The sequence below is a fragment of the Suillus fuscotomentosus genome (genome assembly GCF_016647785.1).
Source record: "Suillus fuscotomentosus strain FC203 chromosome Unknown F5891scaffold_11, whole genome shotgun sequence".
Lineage (NCBI taxonomy): Eukaryota > Fungi > Basidiomycota > Agaricomycetes > Boletales > Suillaceae > Suillus > Suillus fuscotomentosus.
The window spans coordinates 306553-332037 of NW_024539523.1; the positions used below are offsets into that span (position 1 = coordinate 306553).

The following is a 25485-nucleotide window of genomic DNA, read 5'->3' on the forward strand; positions in this document are numbered from 1 at the left end:
GGTTGGGTGAGCTAACATATATACTATGTCTTTAACGGCTTAGAAGTAAAAAATCAAGGTTCTCTAGCCCAATTACAAAATTGAAGGACTGACCCCAACCAAATCTGGCCGACCGGCAATGGCAATATCTAGTACATACCCGGTTGTTTTACAACCGCACATTGCCGCACTCAGAATTAATACTCCGTTCTGCGTCGGAATCTGAAACTTTTACGTATACTGGCGGACATCTTGATTTTGGGCGTTGCAAATACGCTCTTTTGAATCATCGATTGCATTAATATTGTTGATAACTGCTACAAATCTGTTGTATTTTTGCTGGAAAAATGCTCGGATAGGTGTAAAGCTTCAAATGAAGAAACAACAACTTCGAGTGACAGGTTTGAAGCCGTACATGTTCCTCATCCTACGATGCTATGAATTTATGTTGGAAGGCCCTATATCCAAGGACTTAAAATGTGAGCTATGAGGCGTTTGCGACTTTGACGACACGATTAAATTAAGGTTCAGTGTGGAGTCAACGAGCCTCCAGTCTAAAAGTTCAAACAAGATCCGATGGAACGTTCGAATTCAAGTATACCGGTAAGTCTCATATTATGCATCCGAATAAAATACATCAAAGCTAGCTTGACAGATCTTACAATGATATAGTAGTTCATTAACATATCCCTTTTGCAGGCGCACACTCCTTACGCCTTCTGGCCATGTGTATTTCGGGTCGCCTATCGCAAAGAAGTCGTCGTAAGCGAGTCCCTGGTGCCGAGTTCTCTATTCGGTTCTCTTATAATCGAAAATTTCTAGGCCAAGCACGTTTTGCTTCTTTGCTCCCAACCACGCCCGCATCTTAACACACGCTTGACCTTCAGGACGTAAAATATGGGCTTCTTTTCCGACCTGTCCAACTTTTTCTACGATGCTGGAACTGTGTCTTGGGATGTCATCCTCACGCTCCTCAACCTCGTAGAGAGGAAGCGTCGCATCGGCAATGTCACTCCTGAGGGCTACCCAGGCTATGGAGGGCATTGGCCCGAGTTTAGGCCTCCCCAGGAGACCGACTCCCGCTGCTCCTGCCCCGGACTCAATGCGCTAGCCAACCATGGTCAGTAATTCTACTCATCTGGGTAATCAGTCTTGGTATGACGTCATGAAAATGTAGGCATCATCTCGCGCACTGGCCGTGGCATATCATTTGTCGACCTTGATCGTCATGTCGCAGGAACCTACAACATCAGTTCTACCTTGTCCTCATTTGTCGCACATTATGCTGCTCGCATGCTTAAGAGAAGCTTCAGAAATGATACCCTTGATTTAGGAGAACTCGACGTTCACAATGGTATTGAACACGACGCATCTCTCTTACGTGAGTGATTTAATGACGTTGTTCTTCTCGGTCGAGTAATTTGTCTTCAGGCCTTGATGCTGCTTTCGAACCAAACCAATCGACAAAGCACGTACCTTACATCGAGGAGCTACTTGCGGCAGCTTCCAGCAAGGACAAGCACGGCAACGATGTCGTTATAGTCAAGGATCTCTCCAAGTTGCTCGGCAAACGTCGTGCAGTGTCGCGTGCAGTGAACAAAGAATTCACGCTTAAAACTTTCCACAGGTTATTTGGTTGCGCAAAGTATTTAATTTCATCATCCGTTTCCAAGCACAATCCTGACCGTCTCGTCAGTGCCTCGCTGTTACTTTCAACCATGGGAGGTCGCGTAGAGGACCTGCACAGCTTTCTTCTTCATGAACAGCTTCCAGAAGGCTGGGAGTCGCGCGTTCGCCAATCTCACGGACTGACTCTGGTAAACTTCAACAAGCTTGCATTGAAGATCGAGTTCGGTGTGCGCGAGAAGGATTGGGCGCAAGTGGCACAGGAGGCCGCAGAACACCATGACACTGTTCCTGTCTAAACTGACTCCAAAACGACTACTCGGATACTGATGCTCGCCTGAATGTCACGATGTGCTCTCACTTTATGACTTATGCAACCTACGTATTACTGATGACGATGGATCACGACTTTTCATTACCTATTGTCCATTGAATATATTTTGTTATACTTACTCGTTTCACTCATTCTTGATTGTAACACAAATTATGCGTTTCAATAAAACTGATGACATCGATGAAAGGCCAGCCCTACTGCATGCCATCACGTTCTCGAGAGTACCACAAAAACTCGAGTGCACGTCCGGGCTACATACAACCAAATTGTAAAAGTATTCAAGAAGGAATCCAACTTGCCTTGTAGCTGTGTGCATTTACACTAGCTCAAAGCCTTGGACAGGGAAGCCTGTCTATGAAGCTAGCTGCCGACGGCACCTTGCAGTAGCCACCGTAAACAACAAGTACCATTTCCAAGTAGTGCTGACCAGAGTGTAGTACGACGAGCCTTGCTATAGTAGTAGGGCATGCATCTGAGCAATCTCACGGGTCAAAAGATAGACTGGCTAAGGTTACCGATTGTAAGTCGTTGTAGAGCTCTGCGATGTATCGATTGATATTCCTATTTATTTTATTGCGTCTGACTGTGAGATAGTTTCAACTTGTGCATATCATCAATGCGTGGGTGGCTACATAGTCTGCAGACACATGGTCCCGGTTCCTTGCCAAAATGTGCTCGTTCGTCGGATTTTCAGTGGCCCGGGTTCCGAGCGGAAGTGACAAGCCAGCGCTAGCTGCAGAGGGGAGAGTCACGGATGGGGTAGTCTATATAACGGTCATCACGTCGGCATAAGAATGACGGAACCTTGATCATGAGTTGAGTCTCCTCCGAGGCCAAGCTTGCCTGGGCTTCCGTTGAGTGGCCGTCCAAAAAAGTGGTTGTTGGGTTACGGTCACTGATCAAAATGACGTTTGATGCCTTTTTCATGTATATCCGGCAACGCGTTTGTGGCAAACAAACTTAAACGCGCCTTTCCCGCTGACCGACCCGCTTTTTGTTCTCCATTTCTTGCACAGCAGCAACAACGGCTTGCTGGCCTCTTGGCGACCTGTTCGGGCCACTTTGCGCGCTATATAAGGTAGCAGAACCTCTTTTTGGTTCACTTTTCCACCTCCAAGGCTTTACGATAGTGATATCAAAACACGCCAATAAACCATCACAGCGCGTCATTTGACCAGATAGACACGCGAATTCCATGTATGCACCTGCGCAATCGCGACATGCGCGCACAATCAGCCCACCACTCTCAGCGAATGCATCGTCTTACACATTCACGGCGACTGCCCAGCAGCAACCAAAGTTAAACGTTGTAACACGTCTTACTATCGAGGGCAAAGCGAAGCAGGGTCAAGATGGCATTGCCATTAAAATGTATCTCAAGGTATGTGTTGTTCCTCACGCAATTGAACGAATGGGCTCAAGACCATCAATAGCTTTCAATACCTATGGATGCTGTTTCTCCTGGTTCTACATTACCATTATTTCCCGGTAAGCGTTCATTCTCAGTTTCTCCTTCCTCCTGTTCACTATCACCATCGAAGAGGGAAACTTGAAGATGCTGAGTTCGGAAGTTCACCCAACCGACAGTAATTCTGCTCCTTACAATTTTTCGTCCACAACCTCTCCACTACTGAATAACACTGCGCGCGCTCTAAATCTACCGGCGCGTTCTCAAAAATCTTATCTCTCTGTTTTTGGTCTACCAACGTCTAGCATGAGTCCGGCCTCTCGTGCATCCTCTTCTACATCGACATCTCACACTACTATCCCGCCTCTGGACGACAAGTACACTGGTCACATCCTCGTCAGCGGGTACAACATTTCTTACGTCCTGCCCAAGGAATTCCCACCAAGGTTTGGTGAAGACAGTGCGATCAGGGTTTCTGCATTCTCTGCTGCAAAAATGCGACGAAGCTCTGTAGGAGAGCGTAATAACATGCATTTCATGGCTGGCTTAGATCTCTGGGTTCCTTATGTCTGTCGTCCCCCGAAAGCTCCTTTCCTCGTACGTCGTTTTTACTATGACGTGGATTTTCATCTTACAAGTGCTCTATAAATACAGATATCCATTCCCCTTCCGCGTTGTTTGTCTAACAATGTCAAGCTTCGTATTTTCCCTCCAAGCTCTACAACGACATCCTCCTCATTTGCCTCTCTGTCTTCTGCAGAGGAGGATCCCGGCGCATGGGAGCTCACGTCTGAGCCTCACGTCACACGAACCACGACTCGTCCTTCGCGATCAGGGTCCTACGCAGACATGGCAGATGATGAGTCGTCTGACTCTTCCACTTACGCGGACAGAGGCTCTGGCGGTATTGCTATCCTCGGAACATTCCCGTCTGCAGACCGTCTTCGTGTTCGTTGGGCAGCACCCATGAAGACCATGGACTGCAAAGATGGCCGGAGACGCGTAGGAGTAAAAGAGGTGAAGGGTGAAATGACATGTCATGTTCTTGGAAAGGACAGCGATCCCGCGAGTGGAAGGGAGGGCATCTTGATGAAATTGGAATACAAGGGAACAGCAAAGGGTGTTTGGTTTCCCGGCGTGGCAACAATGCTTGGTATGGATGTAGGGCTGGAGGCGCGAGGATCCGACGTCATTTGGGCACCTGCAGAAGAGCCGACTTGGACTGTCACAGGAGGTGCAGGTTATACAGGCTTCGATGTCAACCCCCCGTCGACGCCGGTCTCCAGGCAAGCCTCGCTGGATTTTGATCAGTCGCCGCCATTGGAATCGTATCCGAATTCTCGGCTTCAAGCACCTGTTCTAGCAACACGACACGACTCTACTTCCTCGACCTCATCTTTATTGCGTGCGCCGCTGCCAGGAGAACAGGTGGCAGACTACTCTTTCGAGGGTTCCCCCACTTCTCTGACACCCTCAGGTACCCTGTCATCTATCAGTTCGATGCCTCTGACGTCTGAGGGACGTAGCCGCGCGAACTCAGACGTACAGGACATTCCTCATCCCCCAACATCATTAACCATTCACATTAACATGAACGATATACTCCCCCCATCAAAAAATGTATTCACATTCAATATCACAGGCACAATTCTCGTCATATCCCGTCCGCGTGCTTTCAACGGGGGTTCAAATTCAAGGCCAGACGGAGAACCAGATCCTATCCCCATAGTCCTGCCCCGGTTTTCTGTGCTCGCTGCAGATGCAGAAACAATTGCGACAATCATCCGCAATGAGTGTGAAGCTGCAACAGTGGAGGTTTATAATATATCAGGCGACGTCCGTGATGCACAGACACGCAGGACTGTTCTGCAGCGTGGAGGATTGTCGCGTTGTGGATCTGACGGAGGGCGTATTGCTCTACGCTCCATAGCGAGATCGCTTATCCCAACAAGATATTCCACAACAGATGATACCCTTGAAAATATAAAGCGCTCTCCCAGTCGGCCACGCACGCCGACTGGGATGAACCGTGTAGCAACTGGGGTGTCTCTCCCTCCGATGTTTGGTACCTTCTCGAGAAGAAAAAGGGATGGTCCCCTCATGATTCCCTCCGTCATAGTCGTTGTGACGCCTTTGCGTTTTGATCATGCGACATATACCAATGTATATGCTGTTCGGATAACTCATCCGGCTCCATATGAAATGGAGACAGATTGGATGGAATTTGGACTCGCACACGCAGACGACGCGTCTCCTGTTGACTGTTCTGTGGAAATCGCGCGCGTGAGCATCGATGGCATGCCTGTCCGTTTTGAAATAAGCTCAGCCACCAAGCACGCGGAGGGGTCAATTGTCGACTTGTCATCCTCTCTGGATAAATTAGGGAGCAAGAATTGGGCTGCCTGGGTCAGGGTGTACGTGGGCGATCTCATTGGGGACGTTCAGATTGACTATTTGGTCAAGACCCCCACCGACGGTATTCGCAGAGGAAAAGGCAAAGCCAAGGATGATGGGTACGTGGGCATACTGCTCCCCACATTTACAATGCCTATTGGCAAACTCGAAGTTAACGTGGAAGCCTCAACAGGTAATAGTGATGAATATGCCTATCTTGATGTTGACTCACTCTAGTATTACAGGCCTAGACGCACATTTTTTGCGTTCCAACCTTGCTTACCAACGCACATCTCAACAGGGCAGCAGATTGGTCCATTACATATTGGAAGAAATGTTCACCCCCACACTTTTCTTGAGGGCCCAGCCGCATGTTCACCGTTTTCACACCAGCATCCGGTTTCTGGGGAAACTCCTTCAATTCTTGATATGGACAGCGCCCGCTATTCTTGTTCTCATGGTGCTACTTAACCTCGGAGCCGAATTCAGGCATATGAGGCACTCCCTCGATCGGCGTACGCCACATGACGATCTAGTTTGGCGCGATCATCATCCTCAGGCGTCGATCGAGACGGTGTTCGTTACTACGACTATCTATGCGCCTCCGCATGCAAAGCCTTCGGTTGGCTACAATACAGCCTCGACAACGCCATCTCCATCATGCTCGACGCTAACGTCGGTGATGGATAGCTCTAGTGCACACACCGCCTTCCAATCCCCGGTTTCCCCGCCTCCATCGCATATTTCATCTGGAATAGCTACGGAAAAAGTGACATCCGCACCCACACCGAGTTTATCTCCAGATGACGACTCGCTTTCTCTTATCGACGTATTACCTTTTCCTTGGCCACTGAAATTGGATTTACCCCCGATCGCACAACAGACGGTAGACACCGTTCTCGAAGGGTTCGGTGTGATCTGGCATGTGTTTAGGAGAGTATATCATTATCCTCTAGATCCCCCTTGAAAGCTTGATTAGTTGACTATTTATGTAAAGTATTTACTCAGGTCTCGTGAAAGATAACAAAGCGTTTTTAGTTGGCTACTCGGGCCCCATGAAAGATAATAATGACATTTTCATTTCAGCTACTATTCGGGCGCTGTAACAGATAACAGAGTATTTTCATTTCAACTATTGGGCAAATGTTACAGTATTTTTTTATCACAATGGCTTGCAAAAGTAGACAATGCTTAATATACACCAACTAGACATAAGAATCACTGAGCCCATGGAGACTTGAGAAGGTTGACGAAATGTTTGGCTTCCTCGTGATAATCAAGAGAAGTAATTCTCGATATTCCATAACGGACACGCGTTTGATCCTACACTATTCATTATTTCAAACCTGTAACAAATAGAAGACACTCACATTGTACGTGTCCTGCTTTGCACGGCAACTAAAGTTGAATGTGACGCCACTGGCCTGGGCCATGAGAGCGTTATACTCTGCTTCGTTGCGCTCCTATCATGTGGTCGTAAACATCAAGAAAAGTTCCGGGAGATTTGTATTGACCTTGATTTCATGAACTTCATCTGCGGTTTTCCCGAAGACGGCCAGACCAGCCTCATTGAAGCCCTGCAACCACGCCTGGCCGGACCAATCGGCTACTGCCATTGACATGATGTATCTGATGATCAAAGTAAGGTTTGGGTCTATAGGACTGAGCAAATGATCATACCGGTATTCCGGTCGCTCAAAAGTTTTGTCACATTTTTCACACTTCCAGCCACTACCTAAATCAACCACCTTTTTGTTGCAACCTTGAGTGGGACACGCAGGATAAGAGATGTTCTCGCTCTTGATGTGCATAATAGTGGCACGAGTTGAAAAGAACTCTGCCTTGTCGGACATGCCAAGTTGCGACTCTTTGACGTCGCTAAGATGCCGCATCTCATTGCGGTTGAAACCACCAAAAGATGCACCAGATGAACCACTCGTGTGCGACTGGAAATTCTTTTCAGTTCCGATACCATCGTACCATCCCCGCAGCAAATGAGCTTCTTCAATATCAGGCGATATCGTCATTATACTTGAGCTAACCATGGAGAGAGTGCGACCTTCGGGGGGTGAGTTCCAATTCGGGTGAACAAAAATAGTTCATACCTCCAAAGTCACCGACTTTAACGCCTTTAAACGCAACGACAGGAAGGTCGTCAGCTGCAAACTGTTCTGCTTGTTTTCCCCACAAGGTCAAGCGAACAGAGTATTGCGACATATCGACAATGGTCAAATCGCGTTTCGGAATCTTCAACCGAATTGAAACCCCAGATAACTGACGAGTGGATCATGACTTACCGTCCTGTTTGTCGCCTTTGATGTGATTTCGCCGAGGGGGCCGACTTCTTTGATGACCCCAATGACATCTGGTAGCAATGGATTGCATGTGAGAAATACCGACATAGATTGCAAAGCACCTACCACAAGTATTATCCCTTTCTAATTTTTCCAACGAAGACAATTCCACGAAGTTATACTTCATCATAGGCACACTGGTGGTCTCAAGGCACTGAAAATCATGAGTCCAGCATTTCGGGGGTAGTGTGATGATACATACCTCTTCAACTTCGGTGTTCTTCTCCAGACTCAGCTCATAATCGTTCTGAAGATTCGAGAATTTCTTCTTTGCGAGATTCACTCGGGCTTTGGAGATGTAATATACTTTGCCTTCCTCGAACTTCTCGTATAGTTCGTCGACGACTGCATTGAAGCCGGTGCCTCGGATCTCGCCTGATTCGTCCATTAGTGTGACGTTGAAAAGTTTCCCTTCTCCACGCTGATTCGACCAGGTCCTTATATCAGACTTTTGGGTAACTCGAGCTTTAATGGTCCAATTGTTCTGGTAAGGGCTAAGTCCTTCGATGGGGTACACTGAGCGGCCCCCTCTGCCGGATGGGCCAGTGCGAGGCTGGGGCTGAATCGGCTTCGCCTGACCAGTAGACGAAGAGGTAGCTGGTGAAGTAACGGATGAGGATGTAGCCTCTAGAACAGCTGGCGCAGGAGCGTCTTGGGTGGAAGGAGGGGCAGTAGGAGTCCCGATTTTCTCTTCATTTCGTGATACAACGTGGAGGTCAAGAATAATGATCAATCTAGATGAAATAGTAAAAAGGGGTAAAAATGATATCAAAAGCTACTCACCTTTTGTCCTGCACAAAATTACAGGCCAGCTTGTCGATGATCACCACAGTATTTTTGTTTATGTCTCCGTTTGCTACGAGATCATTCAGCTGAGTAGCTAACATCGCCTGGACAAAATGGACGCCATCGGAGATGATGATGCGAAACCTGTCGGTGGCGGTCGTCGAGGTGGTTGTCGGGGCGACTTTCTTGATAGAAAGCAACTGCACGGTATGCCCAGAAGCAAGCTGGTCTATCTCTTCCTGAGGAGCCTCGTTGAGACGGCGACAGATTCCTGCTGAAAGTTGAGACATTGTAACAGAGTAGAAAGAACGTGAAAACAATCGCAATGAAAGACAGACGCGCCCCTCAAAGTGTTTGTTGACATTAGTTTGCTAGCGCGTTCATTACGTAATCAGGAACTGCCAGTCAACAAACAATGACATGTTAGTTCATTCATTATTGGGCCTTGCACTGTGTTTTTGCCATCATTCAAGCAATCATTGAATGATGAATCGAAGACTCTCCAACTAAGCGTTCTTTCAAAACTCTGCTACACGCTCCCAGCTTTCTTCGAGGGAAAATTGCATAGCTAATTAGGCCGACTGCGTCTTGCTCCCGTACTAGGCAGAAATGGGCTTGCATTTTTCCTTCGGACCGGTATTTAGATATCGCTTTAAGCGTTTGTATAAAGCCAGACTACGTCAGTTGTTTGCACCATCGCTCGCTTGTCGAAAAGAAGTGTGCTTGCGAATAGGCGAATATCGGTCGGATTCAGGACACAGGCGAGAGTCGAGACGACAATATGATGATTTCACAGACTAAGTTAAAAATCGTCGCTTGCTTGTCACGGCGCCATGCAGAGAACCGGTGAGAAGGAGATCTTCAAGTTGAGATAGTGTCATATACCTAGGAAAGGATTTCGTTACATTGGAGCAAAAACCACCGCAGTCAGCCAGCAAGAACTCACTGTGACGGGTGAGTCGGATTTGCACAAATCATCCCATCTACATGGACTAGTAAATTAGATGGGAACGTCGATTATCAGATAAAAGCTTGGCGTCGTACGAGCTCACGTCGACTTGAACGCAATTTTTAAAGTTATCATTGTGTCTTCACATCAACGTCGTCGATTATGTATCCAGCTAGTAGTTCAAGTTGCCGCATGATAGTAGCCACGACCTTGAGATTGCATTGACCTTCTGATGGTCTCGAAGGTCCTATATGGAGTACGATTGATACGGGAGTCGGAGGAATATCGGTGAGCTTCAAGTGGACGGGGAGCGTTCATCCAGTAAAAAGCTCATACTAGTATTGATTTATCAATCTGGCTATGGTTACTGTAGAGAGTCCAGACCCTCCAGAGTTGGTTGGCCCATGAGAACATGTGATCATGTGTCTCTTTGCATTTTCTGATCAGAACGTCCGTCACAAACATTCGGTGCGAACCTCGAGCGCTTAGCGCTTAGCACTTGAACTTCAGCTTCGCGGGACATTCTCATTTCGTGTAATATCTTTTCCCCCAGTGCTATCATGATACCCGCCGGTCACCCAAACTTCCTTCCGGGTTTCATCTACCATCAAGAATCAATCTGTACCTTCCGTGCACAGCGTATCGATATCGCCGTCGTTTCAGCGACTCTGACATGTTCGGTTCCCCACTCTTGCCATCCGGGTCCCGGTGTCCTCGACGTCAAGCTTCTTTCTAGAACAAAGTCGCGGTGCTCTCAGGGCCAACTCAAGGCTCAGATTATGACGATTTCTTCGTCTATTTCGTGATAATAATATGACTTCAGACACAGTACTTCCCCTGGTCTAGGCCGGCGCGATTCGACCTATTCCGAACACATGCTCCGGCTTTCCAATGAACTTTGAAATCAGATGGTCTTGCCGAAACGTTAACCATGCTTTCTAATCCCTTTTCCTTGGTCGAAAAGATTGCTTTGTCAAGAAAACTACTACAGCAAGCCAATGACTGCTTTGCTGTTATTTGTATCGGTATGATAAATATGTGAATCTGGGTAAAGTATTACAGTGTGGGTGTATCATGTTCAAAACGCGTCTAGGGCTACACAAAATAACGTATCTCGGTCAATAAATATAGGCATCGAATTTAGCGGGGTTATTATGATAAAGTAAGTGCTTCCCGTCCATGTCATGTCGGCTCATTCCTCATTCAGATCTTTAGAGCAGCCCGTGCGGTAGCATCACGGTTGGACTTCAGCAACAGCGACAACTCGTTACCACCTGTGCCAGTCGAGTGTCCTGTTCGCTTCTGTTGTCGCTCCATCCTCTGCATCATCGCAAATACGGGACATCCGACCGGTATCGCCGTTGATCGTGCCATGGAGACGACATATAAGCATGCGATGCGTATGTGCGAGTCCCGGAACTTTCTGATCGCCGACACAGCTGCGTTATATGACTCCTTCACAGCAGGTGTACTTTTTGCGAGTTCCCGGAGGGGACGAGAGGAGTTCGCGAGATGGGAAAGATAGTCTTGGTGTGCTCCGGGCATATACCGGCGCATTCTCTCCATGAAACCAAGATCAGACCGTTTATTTGATTCTGAGGGGGCTGGATACCGACGCTGCTGCAGTTTGAAGTCGACATCTAGGAAGATGTCAAGTGCATGCATGACGCTACTTTGGCCAGCTGATGGCCCGCTGAGGTCGAGCGTGGAAGCGTCAGGACCGTCTTCAAAAATCCATGTCGGGCTAGATGACCCGCTAGCACTTCCATTGAACCAAGGCCGTACTTGCCAGTAGAATATGGAGGGATCTACAAGATCCCGCATGGATAACAAGGTTTCTTCAACCCGATTGATAATTGCCACGAGGCGGGTCAGGAGCCGATTGATTTTGCAGACGGACGCGAAGTCGGAAACATTGGGAAGACTGTGGTACTCGTTGATAAGGTGGAGCATCTCCACACCCAACATCTCGACTTTTGCGTTACCGAACCAGAAATTCCGCTCGTCTTCTGTCCCCGAAAAGAGCTCAACGCCGAAACGCATGTTTTCTATCGTGACAGGAAGTTCTGGGTTTACGAGATCCCAGTTCCATAGGACGGTGTCGGCGAATGTAAGTACCGGCGCCATTCGCAATACGCTTGATACTTCAAGCAACGGAGTCGCCAGAGATCGGGGGATAAGCACCGAACCGGCCGTCTGGTCCGGTATTGAATGAACATAGAAATGTACAAGAAAGGCGAGCACTTTATGTGCGCGACGCAACAATTGCTTGTCTGTTTTTAGATCATTGGTGCTGATCACGGGGAGCTGTGTAACACGTAAGTCATTATTCCACCCTCGCATGACAGATTTACTGACCTCTCGCATTTGCGATCTCCAGAGTTCACCATCAACTCGGCTCTTGATGTTGTCCTCTGTTATGTTTTCCCCGAGTATCAGCACTTCCTGAGCTCGTGTAAGCGCATCCTCCCATGCGCTGTAAGCTTCGGGAAGCCGTGGGATGGGTTTCTCAGGGAGAAACCCTGTATTCGTTTGAAGATTGACTTCAAAATCTGCAGGAGTTGGTTGTGCACCTGGTGCCTCTTTCCTGCTAAGCAGCTGGACAGAGTTAAGGACGGATATGACATTGGTGAAGAGATGAGATGGAGATAGTAGATCGATTGGATACATTGCGAGTGGAATGGACAGAGAATGACTCGCAGGCTTGTAATTTATTGTGATTTGAGCAGAGGACCCGGGCACCTTTTATACATGAACTACCAATGCGTGTCCTCGATTAGATCACATCATCGAGATTCAAGGTTACCTAGTCACAGTGCTTGCACTGATGTGTGTGCATCGGCAGCGCCGATATTGCCCAAACGGCATCACTGGGCGCGTATGCCTCTGTGAGAACTAACGGAGCTACATGCGAGGCAGGAGTTGACCGAAACTTGCGGGGTGTTGGCACGAAACCCCGATCATTCTCGGTGCCACTCTCAGTCCTGTGAACTCCTTGTAATTCGTTGTCGAGTCTGGCCAATTGGTAAGATCTTACTCAGGAACCTTTGACATTGATCCCATGAGTGTCACCATCTTGCTACGATCCTATACATTCCCCTTTGGGTGCATAGCTCCTGAAAGAGGAACACATGCCTTACACGTAAGGCTATTGCCTGTTGGCACGCATCGAGCGCTGACCAGATGTCTTGTTTCCAATGCTGATCTTCACAGCCCGAATCTTCGATCCACCAACTTCCAAGGCACTGTGATGGAGAGATCTAGCAATGCTCGTTTTGCAACTCGAGTCATGCAATGAACGATCCAGTAACCAATGTATTGGTTCCGCCAAATTTGAGTGTATAGTAAGAACTCCGCGTCCTATCTTCCAAAGTACCTGTATTCTCCGCATAATTTTGTCCGAGTACTCTTTGTTGCTGTGGAGAGTGTGAACAATTACCGGTAGAACTTGACCATATCGGAATCAGCTCAAGTGAGAGAGAACTTGCTGTGTGAACGCTGGCATTATTACTTGTTCGTTGGGGGACAGTCCCAAGCAATCCTCGGAAGCGTATTTCGAGTCACAACAGTGCACAGGAAATTTCGAAGGACCTGAAAATAATCTTGAGATATTTTTTCACTTAGCTGTCCTGTGGAGTCTCGCAGCTATCATATCGTGCGATATTGAACACGTATGTTCAATCTCGGATCGTTTCATCACAATTTTGGGCAACTTGAGTTCGAGTTAGTGTAGTGGCCGTGCGGCATAATGAAAAGCTGCGCGTCGCGCAACGTCAAACATCAATGCTGACCGCACACTTTTCTCCTTAGGGATGAAGTACAAGGTTCAAACAATCATCGCCCTTCGAGTCTTAGCTGCAATTCCGGTCCGCCGGGTTGCGCGCGACGTGGTGATACTGCGCGCGTGCGAAAACATACAGCATGATAAGCAAATTGTGATATTGAGGGATGGTATACTGTGCCGCAACCATTACAATTACTCTTTCCAATTAACCACCTCCGAACCTTCATTACCAATGACATCACAACGCCGTTTCACTACTTCAACCACTTTCTCTGCGACACCTTGCTTACCCGAGTGAATATTATCAAAATGTGCCAGTAGGTCGGAAAGGGAGATAGGATCTTTTCCGACTTTCGACACGATTTGTAAGATGGCACCTTCACTTGGCAGAGCGAATTTCATCGGATTTTGCTTGTCATTCGTAAGAAAGTCCGGCGGCGTCAAAGTAGGCACGGCGCGGAGATAATCAGAATCTTCCTCAAAAAATCGCTCCACTATCGCATCCGAGACGTCGTGGAGCTTATCAGGAGACCAAGCAGGGCGAGCTTTCGTTTTGTCAACCAGGACCGCGGTCACTCCCGCAGTGAAATCTGGACTCGCGCCGCTCTGCATTTTCAAAGTTAAACAGATCACAGCATAATCACCAATTAACTTACACAGTAAGCAGTGGCAATACCCATTTCCATTTGAAGGGCCTGGAGGAGCGTCATTTCCTTCCCGCGTCGGACCGCCTCTAGTGCCACTTTGAGACTAGTAGGACTCCGGGTATGTAATGTCTCCAGTGTTTCCGAAGCCCACTTAGCGACTGAGTCATCCGAAGTCGAGGCTAACTTAGTGAGATCCTCCATAATCTCCTCAACTGTATCATGTCGGAATGCCGTATCAAGAGCTTGGCGCGTGCGACCCGTCAATCTTCCAACCGGTTCGTCTTGAAGCCGTTTTGTATGATGACCTTCGATAGTCCTATCGATCATAGCGGAAGTGGGGTCCTCCAAATCAGATAGATGAGTCAATAAGTTGGGCACTGTCCTTGATGACACAAAGTGGGTAGCAAATCCTAATTCACTACCGAAATCGTAAGCCCAGGGCCCTACCGAGAAAAGATATGTCACCACTCACAAGACTTCCCTGCCAACAAGAGTTTCTGAGGTAAGGGCGAGATATGTGCCAATTTCACCGTCGATCCTGGACAAGAAGAAGCTTGCTCCAACATCAGGGCAGTAACCTATCTTGGTTTCTGGCATAGCGAATTTTGTTTTCTCCGTTGCAACACGAAAGGGAGCGCTGATGGCAAGTCCGACCCCCCCGCCCACTGGTGATGTCAGTGCTATGCATGCTGTACAGAAGAAAACACCAACTTGTGATACCGTCCAAGATGGTTACGTATGGCTTTGGTAACGCAGACAGGATATAGTTCATTTCAAATCTGTAGGATAAGTTATTCAAGCGCTTCGGAGCATGATTCTATGACTCACTCGTCTTTGAAGAATTCTATAGCCTTTGAACGAGTAGTGTCATGCAGTGAATGCTGTAGTACAGCTGTGCGAAGTTGTCAGCAAGTGTCCACATGGATTGGAGCACTGAAACACACTTGCAATATCACCGCCCGCACAAAATGCACGGCCAATACCCGTCCCAACGACAATCTTGCACAGGTCGGATTTTGACCATTGCTGGAATACAAATGATGTTTGTAAGATCCTGCACTTCCACGTAATGGCATTCTCACCTCCAATTGAGGTCTCATCGACTTGAGCATGTCACCATTGAGAGCGTTCAGTTTGCTTGCTCGGTTCAAAACATAAGTGCGTGTCGCTCCATTCGACTCAAAGAGCACCGGCTGCATGCGAGGCCCGATTCACAAGGGATTGGTAAGAATAACATATGCAAAGAACTTACCTGCTCTAGTGGTGTTGCCTGAGTGCTGGTGGACATGTGAGCAACCACTGCACTTGTCCTGGCAAGAGCTGCTGATACACCGTTACGCGACATTCTTGTGAGAGCAGTAGCCAGCATACTCAGAACTAACCAAGTGTTCAACTGAAGGAAACTCTTGGAGAGCCTGCGACCCACGACTTTTCTGGGATTTTCGGAGTACCGTGTAGCCGAAGACTGGCAGATTGAACCCAAGGCGATGCTTACGTGAGATTGACACAATCGTTCAAGCTGCTGTATGATGATGTGACTCGGAAGCACTTTCCACTCGGACCACGTTGACCGATGTATCATGTGCTTGCTGCGATAGGGTCAAGAATATACCTCCCATCAGGTTATTTCGGCACTGTCAAGTACTTTGGACCAATCGATGGCACCGCTGGTCTTTGGCTTGGTGTCGAGTGGGACGACTCAACTCGCGGCAAACATGATGGCATAAAAGATGGGAAACGATATTTTAACTGCCGGTAAGATCAAGGAAATCGCAACGATGCTTATCGCTCAGCGACCACAAGAGTGCCACACAGCGGATCCTTCATTCGCCCTTCTTCCGCTTGCTATGGGTATCCATTTTTGCAAGCATTGAAAAATAAGTATGTAGAAGCTGTGCATGGCACTGCGTTCCAGGAGAAGATTGTTTTGGGCTCGTCAAATGGTGCTATAGAGGTCGAGGCTGTAGACTTGGACAAGATCCGAGGCAAATTTTCTAATCTGGAGCGACTGCGCGAAGTCAGCCTCGACAATGAGATGGTTTCTACCGGGAATAATCCAGGGGAAATCCTGTCAACATGCCCCAGTAAGCTAGTGCGTATTTCTCCAAATATCATGCGATTGATACAATCAAGACGTCCGCGGCCTGGATCTTTCTGCAACACTTGTGTCCAGTTGGGACATTGTGGCGATGATAACCACCGAACTGCATCAACTCGAGCGGCTAGCGCTCAAGTAGGCCTTGTGTTTTCCTCTTTTGATATACTAACGCTACAAATAGTCGCAACCGGCTGACGCCGCCATCATCTCACTTGCCTGCATCGGCTTGGCTGCGACTCTCAGAGCTCCAGCTGAACGGCACCTGGATTTCATGGGAAGAATTTACAAGCATAGCGATACTCATGCCTCAACTTCGCATGGTGGAACTTGGATACAATGGGCTTACTTCCCTATCACATGCGAAGATCTCTACAGTGCTTGGCCATATCGAGATCCTCAATTTCGATAGTAACAAGTTAGAAGATTGGCAACATATCAGCGAGGCAATGAAACCGTGTACCTCGTATGTTTAGTGTTTGCGGGGTTTCCAATAAGCTAATGCGGTACCGCAGATTACAACGACTCATACTTTCATCCAATGGCATTGAAAGGATTCCTCCTCGGGAATCTTATTCGTCACATTTACAAGAACTCAAAGTCCTCTCTCTTTCCAGTAACAAAATCCATAATTCGCGTGATATTGACCAATTATATGAGTGGTGTCCCAATCTCGAAACGTTGAGCCTTGCCAAAAATCCACTGTCTGAGGGTTAGCGCAAGATTATTGTCTTCCTTGAGGAAACACATACTCATAGTTTGCAGCTAGTGACGTCTCTCGTTCTGCCAGGCAGCAAGTCATAGCAAAGATCCCGTCCTTACGGGTCCTTGACGCAACTGCGGTGAGTACAAGACCGAAGCTGCGGTGCCTAGACTTTAATTTCCTCTGTCGTCAAGATCTCGACGAAGGAGCGATCAGATAGTGAATTGTTTTATCTTTCTTTCGTTGCGAAGACCGTGCTTGGGCATGATGAAGACAAACTGAAGGAACACCCTCAATGGAAGACGCTGTGCATGAGTCAGTGTATTGGCTCTGCTGAATCATTATTATATTCATCAAGCCTTTTGCTATGCACCACAGAGCACGGAAGACCTGCCGAGTCAACAGCTGATCGCGACGGTAGACTCGGTCGGTATTTGATCGGTAGGCCCTTGTTGGATGATCGCGTCACCGCCTTTTGAACTATACCCACAGAGGTGAAAGTTCACCAATGCTCTGAGCCTCCTGAAGGCCTCTTCACCCCGGGAATGCAAGGGGGTTTCATTGTATCGACTTCACTGCGCGTGCTTTCCACGATGAAATTAGGGCTTTTCCGGCTCAGACTGGTGAAAGCTCTGGGAGCAGGGAAAAATCCAAGGAACCGCTATAATATTTGTGTATGGTTGAGAATGGGCGATGACACACTAGCTCTTCTTCAGAACGATGATCAAGAATTAGGATGGTGGGGAATAGAGAATAATTCACATATTGTTGTACACATATCGCGGCAAACCGAATCATGATTACACTTATATTTATACATAGATGTCCCTAGGAATAGATGTGAGTAAAGTGACACACCTGAAGACGAAAGTCTGCCATATGCAAAACGTCAATCATCGTGCGCTGAAGTGTCACAAATGAAGGACACAATCACATTGGTGGGCAAATTCAGGATAGACGGGTCCTAGGTACCGAGGGTAGTAGGCACACCGAGTCTTTTTTTAATTCCGTCACCGTTTCCAAGTTTCCAAGTTTCCGTGGTTCAACGCCACCAATACGAAAGATGACGCCCACGTTAAATTCTCACGCGCTGCCTTGGACATCCTTTAGCCAATCCTTCAGCTGATGCTTGAAAGTACAGGTTCCACGCCAAAATCGGGACGCCTTCACCTAATCGTTCGACATACGGACCAAGAGGGAAATGACCTCTGTAAGACAAAAAAAACAGTTCTCCGGTTCGACCCAACATACGCCAACGCCAAGCTCGAGGAGACCATGACCATCATAAGAGAGTGGAAAACCAATAACGGATGCGGTGCCCCTCGGCCAAGTGTAAAATATCCAGCGGCTGCCTATATCCTTTAACGCGCCCATCCACCATCGCCATTTGCGTGCCTCAGCGCCCTGTCGTCGTACCGATCGTCTTTTTCGTCGCGTCTGCCACCGCGGTCTTCACGTCGCCGGTCATCGTCCCTGCGGCGGTCATAATAATAATCAGGGGCTCTGCGGTCATCATCATAACCTCCCCGTCGGTAATCATCGTACCCTGCAGGTTTTCTCTCATCAAGATCCCTCCGCGGCGGAGGTGGAGACCTGGGGCGACGATCGTCATGATCATTGCGACGAGGAGGCGAGCGAGATCGCTCGCGGCGATAAGATGCACGATCATCCCTGTAGTAACGTTCTTCTTTGTATCGGTCGTCACCTCGAGGACGTTCCTCACGACGATCCTCGCGCCTGTAGTTATCAGGTCCACCGCGCTGAGAACAGGTAAGACACGGCGCAAAACAATCAAGCCATCAAACTCACGGCATCATCGTAGGCAACGCGGACAGGTCTACCGCGCAGGTCTTTACCGTCTAAATCCTTGACGGCACGGTCTGCGTCATCTCGCGATAGATACTCAAGGATACTAAGAGACTGTCAGCTCAGGACAACACATTAGATTTGAGTCACCCACCCCTGGCCAGGGTTGTCGCGATCAATGTCAGCGAACGACACGCTTCCCGCCTCGCGTCCGAAATCTTTCAAGTCCTGGGTGAGTGTATGGTCAGGTTCGACGTTGGGTTTGGACAAAGCCGGCGAAAGTGAACATCAACGAAATACTGGTGGTCCTTCCAGGTTCCAAAATGACCAGACGGATCGATCTCCAGAATACAGAAGCGCCATATACTCCGCAAACACTGCCAATGTTGCGAACCGAAAGAACATCATACCTGCCAGCTTGTGTCACGAGAAATACCGGAAACGATCAGGCGGATACCTGGAGGCCTGCGGGAGCGAGCAGCCCTAAACAAAAATGTAACTTGTTAGGAAAAGGCACAGTATTAACTTGGTGAGTCAAAAAATATACCCGTAGCCACGGTCGCTCTCATAGACATCCCGACGGGGGCGACTTTCTTTGGCGAATTCGACGACAATGCTAAAACAAGAAAAATAAGGATCGATTCAAGCGATGTTGGGGTTGATTAAGATACGTACTTGGCTCCCATGAATGGCTTGCCGTTGAAATGATGTACAGCGTCCTCCGCATCCTATAAAAGTTTGGTATACTGATCACCGTGATACATAATGAATCCACCTTTGAGCTTTCAAATTCGACAAAACCGAATCCTGATGGAGGTCCAGTGAGTTCCGCATTTGCCGCGCGCCTCTTGTCCGACGAACCGGTCATGACACGACAGTCAATGATACGGCCATAGCCATCGAAAAACTTAGCCACGTCATCAGAACGGGCATCAGGGGGAAGTCCTGTGCGATGCAAACGATGATCAGAATTGTTTATGCCAAGATCTGACAAGAAGAAAATTTCATACTGCCAAGGTACAAGCGTCTTGCCATGGTGGTTGAAAGTGAAAGAGTGCAGTTATGGCGGAGATTCAACTCGCCATTATATTCGGTTGTTTGCCAAGAATTAGCACCGTTGACAAGACCTCGGATACCGCCAATAATATCCTTAGAAAGTTCTTCATATCGTTGTACATAAAGTTATAGGCAAATAATCCTCAAATACGTCAACGACAGGTAAAGAAAAACGTTGCGCCGTGACAACAGATCCAGAAGTATAAATTAATGTTGAGACCAGTTAATTGAGTTGATGTCGATGCCCTCCTGCACCATCTCCCACAACGGGCTGAAGGAGGCGGTCAGTACAGCAAAAGCACTGAAATGTGGGTGAGATCGTACCTCATATCACGAAGTCTGGTAACGACGCGAACGATGTGATTTACCACGAAATCAATTTCCGCTTCCGTGGTGAAACGACCGATGCCAAAGCGTAAGGACGAATGTGCCATATCTTCTGCCGCTCCTAGGTGACTGTCAGGTACTACAAGTCCACGCATGAAAAAAAACATACCAAGAGCACGAAGAACGTATGAAGGTTCTAGAGACGCAGATGTACAAGCACTACCAGAAGACAAAGCGATATCCTGCAACGAACACCATGATAATTTCTCTCATCAGATATGTGCCATTACGCTTACCTTCAAGGCCATGAGAAGACTTTCGCCTTCAACATACGAAAACGAAAGGTTTACACATCCCGGGTATCCATTGACATCACCATTTCGAACCACATGCTCAACTTGGGAATTGATGCCCTGAATTAACCTATCCGACAACTGCTTGATCCGTGCGTGATCCCTCTGGAATATGTATCAGATTCGGAACGAGAGGTGGAATGATAGACAGGAAATCAATCAGTACCCCTGCACAGGAATCATCACCAAGCTAGCGGCTCATACAGCCGTAAGCCTAGAGCATCACGCCACTTGATTCAAGTGCCATTTCAAACGCATGTGCGGATTTCATCATGAGTTATGCGAAGAACAAGAAACTCACTGCCATCTCTAGCTTGGCTATGCGTGCTGCTTCGCCCATGCCAACCGCCAGCGCCGTGGGCAGGGTACCGCTACGCAGCCCACGCTCTTGTCCTCCTCCACTCAAGATCGGTTCCAATCGCACGCGCGGTCGCCGGCGAACATAAGCAGCTCCTACTCCCTTTGGACCATAGATTTTATGCCCTGAGATGCTCATCAGGTCAATGTTGGCTTCATTAACATCGATAGGTATTTTTCCCACGGCTTGCGCCGCGTCGGTGTGAAGGTGTACGCCACGATGCTTTCGCACAATAGCACCAATTTCCTTCATTGGCTGGATGACACCGGTCTCGTTGTTTACTGTCATGATAGAAACGAGGGAAGTGTCGGGGCGGATGGCGGCCTCAAGAGTCTCGAGGTTGACTACGCCATTAGATTCGACAGGAAGATAGGTTATTTCGAAGCCTTCTTCGCTGATTTTCCTGCAAGAATCCAGGACACACTTGTGCTCCTGCAGTGACGATCAGCGTTGATCATAGAAATAAGTGGCTCAGCCCACCGTTTGTGTCGTGATAACGTGTCTTTTCTTGTCTTTATTGAACCGTGCGACACCCTTAATGGCCATGTTGTTGGTCTCGGTAGCACCAGAAGTGAAGACGATGTCCTTGGCCTCGGCTCCAATAAGGTCCGCTACATGCTGGAAGATGTTACAGGGACGTTTTTACGCACGTAAACCAGCAGACTCACCTTGCGTGCAACCTCAATGGCCTGCTCTGCTTCCCATCCATATGCATGAGTTCGACTATGTGGATTACCGTACTGGTCTGTTAGGTACGGTAGCATAGCATCGAGGACACGCGGGTCTACGGGAGTGGTGGCCTGGACTTTGTCAATACACCGAATAGTATCTAATTGCATGGCCATACCTGCATATCGAGGTATATGGGGCGAGTCTTTTGTGTCACGCTATTATCACGATTGGGAACCTCGGGCTTGAAATGTATGTCTTCGACGATGCGTGCACGGTCTGCACCAGAGGGTTGCACGAAACCTCTGCGAGCGCAGAGAGCAGCCCGTCCTATGGAGTTTCTGAATGTAGCTTTTCCTATTACATTGGGGGTGACTCTGGACAACATCCTGACTGCAAACTTCTCTCGTCAATCAGATAGGAGAACCTGAATAGGAAGGAGAACAAGAAGCCAACAAGAAGCTAGTCGTAATGTTTGCTGTTGTGAAAGGCGAAGACCAAGCGAGCACATGAATCGAATTGTCAGCAAGCCTAATGAGGTCACGTGCAAGGGTTCCTTACGTAATACGGAGCCTGTGAGCTACATAAACTGTTTTTAAAGTTTTAACACCACCACACGGTGACCAATTGGCAACAAGCTATCAAGTCGCTTATATCGAAACTTTCAAGACGACGCCATCAAATGGAACCATCATTACGGACCGACGTTTGTCTACAGATTCGGCCTATTACGAGGCAATCTAACAATTAGGCTATGTCTCATGTTCTATCTATACAATATCCGAGACATGCGTTCACCAGTGGGATTGACCGGCGCCCTAAACGACACAAACATCGTGGTGACACGGCTTGACACAGTTAGACGTGCACTTCTCGGCCGGTGACCGCATAATGGCCGTCGCTCATACTCCACTAGGCCACCAGTTCTCGCAGCCTATGTAATTCGTACTGAGCATCTTTTCAAGTTCCAATGTTGGATTCATGCCACAATCCCACGTCTTTGCAAGCGATCTGCGTCTGCCATCCCATGGCTCAATTCTTATCTTTGAAATGTGCATATGGCCATTTCACACTGTCACCGGGCGACCGTTCGCATTCCCCATCAACTGGCTAACATGGATCTTCTCTACCACTGCTGGCACTGCCAGTGACATTCACGATGCTCCCGATGGGAATGACATTAAACCTACTGGAGGCGACACTTTCACTTGGATGAGATGCGGGAGAACCTTCTCCAGAAAAACTAGCTTGGATAGACTATTCTTAAGAAACTACATGATTGGTCGCCCAGCTGCAAGATGGTTGTCTCTGTCTATATCCTTCTACGAGTGTTACTATTCAAAAATCACTCAAGTATTAATGGAGTTCATAGCCAGAACCTTTTGATTGCGTGGCATGGTTCCATTAACGACGAGACCCGAAAGTGAGCAGCAGGTTAGGAAAGGATACAGGTCAACCACGTCCCACGTGTCACTACAGCTGTTGTGACAAGCGCGCATGTTGTAGATGAGTACAAGACTAACAAAATTCAAAGGCCATCCCCCCAAATCTGCAGATCTGAACACTTATTTTGAGCGTGTATGATTTTGGTATCTTGTCTTCATGGAAAACAGAAGATACAAAAAAAATGCCAAAATACTTCGGTATTTAAATAACATGATCATTTCTTCCTTCCCGACGAAGGTGGGGGAGGTAATAGCGGTACCCCTCCCCCTGAGTTACCAGTACTTTGGGTGGAAGAACCTAGCAGACTGGCCCCGGATGTTGATAATTTACTAGCTTTTCCCGGAATAGATATGGAAAACGTTTGGCCTTCCTTCAAGGAGTAGTCCTTCTTTGGACCTACAGGAACATGAGAAGGAGTTTCATCATCGGGGCTAGGAGGATTCAAAGCAACTTTGAAACGCCTAGAAATGGGCGTGCTGTAAGTGAGGAGAAATTTCAGCGTTTGTTAGACGCACTTAGTGTAATCTTGCAATGCAACGTCTAAGGGAATATGTTAAGATAGCAAGCAGACCGCAGAAAGAGCGCTCACTGAAATCAAAGCTATCTGTTCGTTCAGCGAATCCCATCCCAATATAAGCCTTCTTGCCAGTATCCTCTACCCTGATTACAAAATACCGGGATGAATCAAGGACAGATTCCACGCATGGTTTAAGAGCATCATAAGGTGCGCGGGCAAATACTAACTCTGCATCAGGAGGCTACAGTATTGATTATTCATATTGAAACGTACATTCCCCTGTAGTTGCGTCAACCATCTACCTATACACGGTGAGAAGCTGACAATGCTTACCCGTCTGAGCATCTTCAAACATCAGCGCCGCACCACTCGACTTCTCGACGATGCGCAGTCTGCCTTTCCATAGCGGTTGTGCAAGGTCTCCCCAGTCGTTAGCACGATGTCCCTCGTTGACCTTCAAATGGGGGATCTTGTAGACTACGTGTGCTGATGAAAGACTTGCTTGTGAGGTTCGCGCAACTTGGACCTACCTGATACTTCTCTTGCAATATATAAGATCGATTCGACCTCCTCGTCGAGCACATCCATGTTTGTAACACTACAGAAGGAACAGCTTTCTTTTAGGTCTGCCTAATGGCGGTACGGGAGACTATGTACGTTTCACAGCCACCAAGTACTACAGATTGCTTAGTAAGCAAGTCCAAGTTGTTCGGAATATGTATTAGCATTAAAATATCAACAATCTTGAAGCTAAAGCTAAGTTCTCAATATATGGCTCAAGCACCACCCACACCTCCTCCGATGAGCGCAACAGAGCTTCGTGACGAAGCTCGAGATTCCATAATTGCTTCCTCGACGGGATCCTCTGATCCCACCACATCACCTAATAGCTCAGGCAGCCTGGAACCTTCCCCACAACTCTCCGCTGTCCAAGATATATACCAGCAAGTTTTTCCCCAGTTATCTGATCTGGCCGAGCAAAGGAACTTCATTGGCATCACTAATATCGCTGAACATCATGACTTGAATGTGAGCACCTCTTGAGATACCCCTCATTATTAATATCGACATCTCGATAATGCCCTGTATCAGGGTTCAAATGACAAAAGTCACTCCAGACTGCTTTTGATTGCCCCCTTGGTCCTGGCTTATATGGTGCTGGATGACTTGTATGTAAGACCCCTCCCCTGACTGTACTCCTTTGTGACACTTGTTCTAGAACACCTGCTCAACATGCCCTTGCACGGTTACCTGAAAATGTGTCCTCGCATCCCCTGTCACATGCACTCGCAGCACTCTTAGCATCCGCTTTGGAACGAAAGTATGAAAATACTTACGCCCGGGCTCAAGAGCTGTTCAAGATGTCGCAGCAAAGTGACTTCCCAGATCCAAGGCTGGGAAAAACTGTTGGTCTGCTGGTTAATGACTTCCTTGGTATGTGCACATTTAACCAGGGTTTCATTGTATCGAATTTGTCCTTAGATGCCTTCCGCAAGAACACCTTCACGCTTGTTTCGCGAGCATTCGCGTGTCTCCATGTTACGGAAGCTCAGAAATTACTTGGACTAGGACAAAAGGAGGTACTTGCCAGTAAGCTCAATGGGCAACTGCATACTATTCTTGCTGAACTGCCGTCCTTTTCTGAAGTTGCAAACAACAACCACTGGCAATTCGACGCCACCAGTGGTATATTGCGACCCTCTAATGCTTCTCTTCCTCCTCTCGTTGCTACGAAGCCTGGTATGTGACAAAGCCGTTTATACAGATTCATGCTTAGGGATGTCTCTAGTACTACCGTCCTCGGTGATGACGTTCGATCTCGTTGTGAACAGTGTTACAACCTCAGAAGTACGTTGATGTCAATATATGTTTTTGTCAACCTCCACAATGTAAT

The 25485-nt window shown here is 47.8% G+C and overlaps 10 protein-coding genes across 10 annotated transcripts; 4 read left to right on the top strand and 6 right to left on the bottom strand.

Moving 5' to 3' along the window:
• Positions 1 to 380: 380 nt before the first annotated feature.
• F5891DRAFT_1015397 (Chloroperoxidase) lies at positions 381 to 2103 on the top strand. The gene is made up of 6 exons (XM_041360876.1): positions 381 to 458; positions 511 to 741; positions 802 to 1099; positions 1157 to 1360; positions 1411 to 1624; positions 1676 to 2103. The coding sequence occupies exons 3-6, from the start codon at positions 877 to 879 to the stop codon at positions 1902 to 1904; spliced, it is 870 nt and encodes a 289-aa protein (XP_041229418.1). The 5' UTR covers positions 381 to 458; positions 511 to 741; positions 802 to 876; the 3' UTR covers positions 1905 to 2103.
• Positions 2104 to 3000: 897 nt separating this feature from the next.
• On the top strand, positions 3001 to 6810 carry F5891DRAFT_55968 (uncharacterized protein). The gene is made up of 5 exons (XM_041372263.1): positions 3001 to 3320; positions 3373 to 3427; positions 3481 to 3944; positions 4002 to 5934; positions 5987 to 6810. The coding sequence occupies exons 1-5, from the start codon at positions 3135 to 3137 to the stop codon at positions 6706 to 6708; spliced, it is 3360 nt and encodes a 1119-aa protein (XP_041229419.1). The 5' UTR covers positions 3001 to 3134; the 3' UTR covers positions 6709 to 6810.
• A 1-nt stretch (position 6811) lies between these two features.
• Positions 6812 to 9171, bottom strand: F5891DRAFT_1208515 (uncharacterized protein; the record flags this gene model as incomplete). Its single annotated transcript, XM_041369116.1, has 9 exons — positions 6812 to 7064; positions 7112 to 7204; positions 7256 to 7370; positions 7422 to 7800; positions 7847 to 7988; positions 8039 to 8106; positions 8162 to 8249; positions 8298 to 8829; positions 8879 to 9171. 9 exons carry the CDS (start codon positions 9169 to 9171, stop codon positions 6960 to 6962), a joined length of 1815 nt encoding a protein of 604 aa, XP_041229420.1. The 3' UTR covers positions 6812 to 6959.
• Positions 9172 to 11033: 1862 nt separating this feature from the next.
• On the bottom strand, positions 11034 to 12500 carry F5891DRAFT_1126808 (Indoleamine 2,3-dioxygenase; the record flags this gene model as incomplete). The annotated part of the gene is made up of 2 exons (XM_041364128.1): positions 11034 to 12137; positions 12189 to 12500. The coding sequence occupies 2 exons, from the start codon at positions 12498 to 12500 to the stop codon at positions 11034 to 11036; spliced, it is 1416 nt and encodes a 471-aa protein (XP_041229421.1).
• Positions 12501 to 13806: 1306 nt separating this feature from the next.
• F5891DRAFT_946382 (ClpP/crotonase-like domain-containing protein) lies at positions 13807 to 15630 on the bottom strand (the record flags this gene model as incomplete). The annotated part of the gene is made up of 8 exons (XM_041374672.1): positions 13807 to 14220; positions 14271 to 14679; positions 14734 to 14926; positions 14973 to 15040; positions 15090 to 15153; positions 15206 to 15287; positions 15344 to 15454; positions 15514 to 15630. The coding sequence occupies 8 exons, from the start codon at positions 15628 to 15630 to the stop codon at positions 13807 to 13809; spliced, it is 1458 nt and encodes a 485-aa protein (XP_041229422.1).
• Positions 15631 to 15834: 204 nt separating this feature from the next.
• On the top strand, positions 15835 to 17859 carry F5891DRAFT_946512 (uncharacterized protein; the record flags this gene model as incomplete). The annotated part of the gene is made up of 9 exons (XM_041374681.1): positions 15835 to 16016; positions 16065 to 16345; positions 16395 to 16494; positions 16541 to 16822; positions 16872 to 17068; positions 17122 to 17198; positions 17254 to 17374; positions 17438 to 17500; positions 17552 to 17859. The coding sequence occupies 9 exons, from the start codon at positions 15835 to 15837 to the stop codon at positions 17857 to 17859; spliced, it is 1611 nt and encodes a 536-aa protein (XP_041229423.1).
• A 254-nt stretch (positions 17860 to 18113) lies between these two features.
• F5891DRAFT_1208533 (uncharacterized protein) lies at positions 18114 to 19900 on the bottom strand (the record flags this gene model as incomplete). Its single annotated transcript, XM_041369117.1, has 8 exons — positions 18114 to 18819; positions 18869 to 18971; positions 19020 to 19093; positions 19276 to 19348; positions 19413 to 19481; positions 19541 to 19593; positions 19641 to 19810; positions 19876 to 19900. 8 exons carry the CDS (start codon positions 19898 to 19900, stop codon positions 18421 to 18423), a joined length of 966 nt encoding a protein of 321 aa, XP_041229424.1. The 3' UTR covers positions 18114 to 18420.
• An 82-nt stretch (positions 19901 to 19982) lies between these two features.
• On the bottom strand, positions 19983 to 22241 carry F5891DRAFT_1015447 (pyridoxal phosphate-dependent transferase). The gene is made up of 8 exons (XM_041360877.1): positions 21807 to 22241; positions 21628 to 21759; positions 21440 to 21577; positions 20903 to 21391; positions 20545 to 20706; positions 20418 to 20490; positions 20246 to 20369; positions 19983 to 20192 (listed from the first exon to the last, which is right to left on the bottom strand). Exons 1-8 carry the CDS (start codon positions 22014 to 22016, stop codon positions 20129 to 20131), a joined length of 1392 nt encoding a protein of 463 aa, XP_041229425.1. The 5' UTR covers positions 22017 to 22241; the 3' UTR covers positions 19983 to 20128.
• A 781-nt stretch (positions 22242 to 23022) lies between these two features.
• F5891DRAFT_1015450 (uncharacterized protein) lies at positions 23023 to 24241 on the bottom strand. The gene is made up of 6 exons (XM_041360878.1): positions 24122 to 24241; positions 23925 to 24068; positions 23865 to 23870; positions 23664 to 23813; positions 23590 to 23614; positions 23023 to 23535 (listed from the first exon to the last, which is right to left on the bottom strand). The coding sequence occupies exons 1-6, from the start codon at positions 24177 to 24179 to the stop codon at positions 23289 to 23291; spliced, it is 630 nt and encodes a 209-aa protein (XP_041229426.1). The 5' UTR covers positions 24180 to 24241; the 3' UTR covers positions 23023 to 23288.
• Positions 24242 to 24362: 121 nt separating this feature from the next.
• On the top strand, positions 24363 to 25448 carry F5891DRAFT_1184798 (uncharacterized protein; the record flags this gene model as incomplete). The annotated part of the gene is made up of 5 exons (XM_041366488.1): positions 24363 to 24620; positions 24684 to 24760; positions 24811 to 25025; positions 25074 to 25331; positions 25381 to 25448. The coding sequence occupies 5 exons, from the start codon at positions 24363 to 24365 to the stop codon at positions 25446 to 25448; spliced, it is 876 nt and encodes a 291-aa protein (XP_041229427.1).
• Positions 25449 to 25485: the final 37 nt, after the last annotated feature.